Genomic DNA, 642 nt, shown 5'->3' on the forward strand with positions numbered 1-642 from the left:
GCCGCAGCAAAGCAGTCCCCGCTGTGTTCATCGGAGGGCAGTTGATTGGGTCCACTGACCGGATCATCTCACTTCACCTTGGCGGAGATCTAATTCCGTTGCTTCGCAATGCAGGTGCTATTTGGCTCTAAGTATCAGCCTACTCACACGAGATTACGATGGCTTTGGTATCATGATAGAATTTTCCTATTAAGAATTTTGGTTTATTGCATATGTACCCTCGTATAATAGTGGATATACGGAATTTCTCTATAATATATAGAGGTCAAATGATACTCATGCGACTAGTATAGATAACAAAAAGATAACTCCGCTTTGAAATCGAAAAGATAACGCAGCTTTAAAATCTAGTTTGTAAAAGTGATAATTAAAACTTAAAGAGGTACTAAGTGGCTGATCTCTTGTAGCTCAAGAGGTATATCTGCAGTTAACTCTTTAGGAATAAGTATACATTTCCATCATATTGTATAAGAGTAATGTATTGAGAGTGCTACTTGTGAGCCGGATAAGGCCCAGGCCCACGAACACATGCAGCGGGGGTTTTTTTGAGTTTGAGTCGGTTTCAACACATGTACGCACGCGTTTTCTCTCTTTTGCCTATATAAACAATTGTTTATTAGGTTTTCTTGTGCGAAGGAGGTG

The 642-nt window shown here is 40.0% G+C and overlaps 1 protein-coding gene across 1 annotated transcript in view; it reads left to right on the forward strand.

The window, feature by feature from the left end:
• The window catches only part of LOC109822895 (glutaredoxin-C1-like), a 403-nt gene extending 167 nt beyond the window's left edge, over nt 1-236 (forward strand). The window contains exon 1 of the mRNA XM_020389155.1: nt 1-236. This exon is cut by the window's left edge and continues 167 nt beyond it. Coding sequence (XP_020244744.1) covers nt 1-131 — 131 coding nt within the window. The 3' untranslated portion in view covers nt 132-236.

Source organism: Asparagus officinalis, chromosome 8 (genome assembly GCF_001876935.1).
Source record: "Asparagus officinalis chromosome 8, Aspof.V1, whole genome shotgun sequence".
Lineage (NCBI taxonomy): Eukaryota > Viridiplantae > Streptophyta > Magnoliopsida > Asparagales > Asparagaceae > Asparagus > Asparagus officinalis.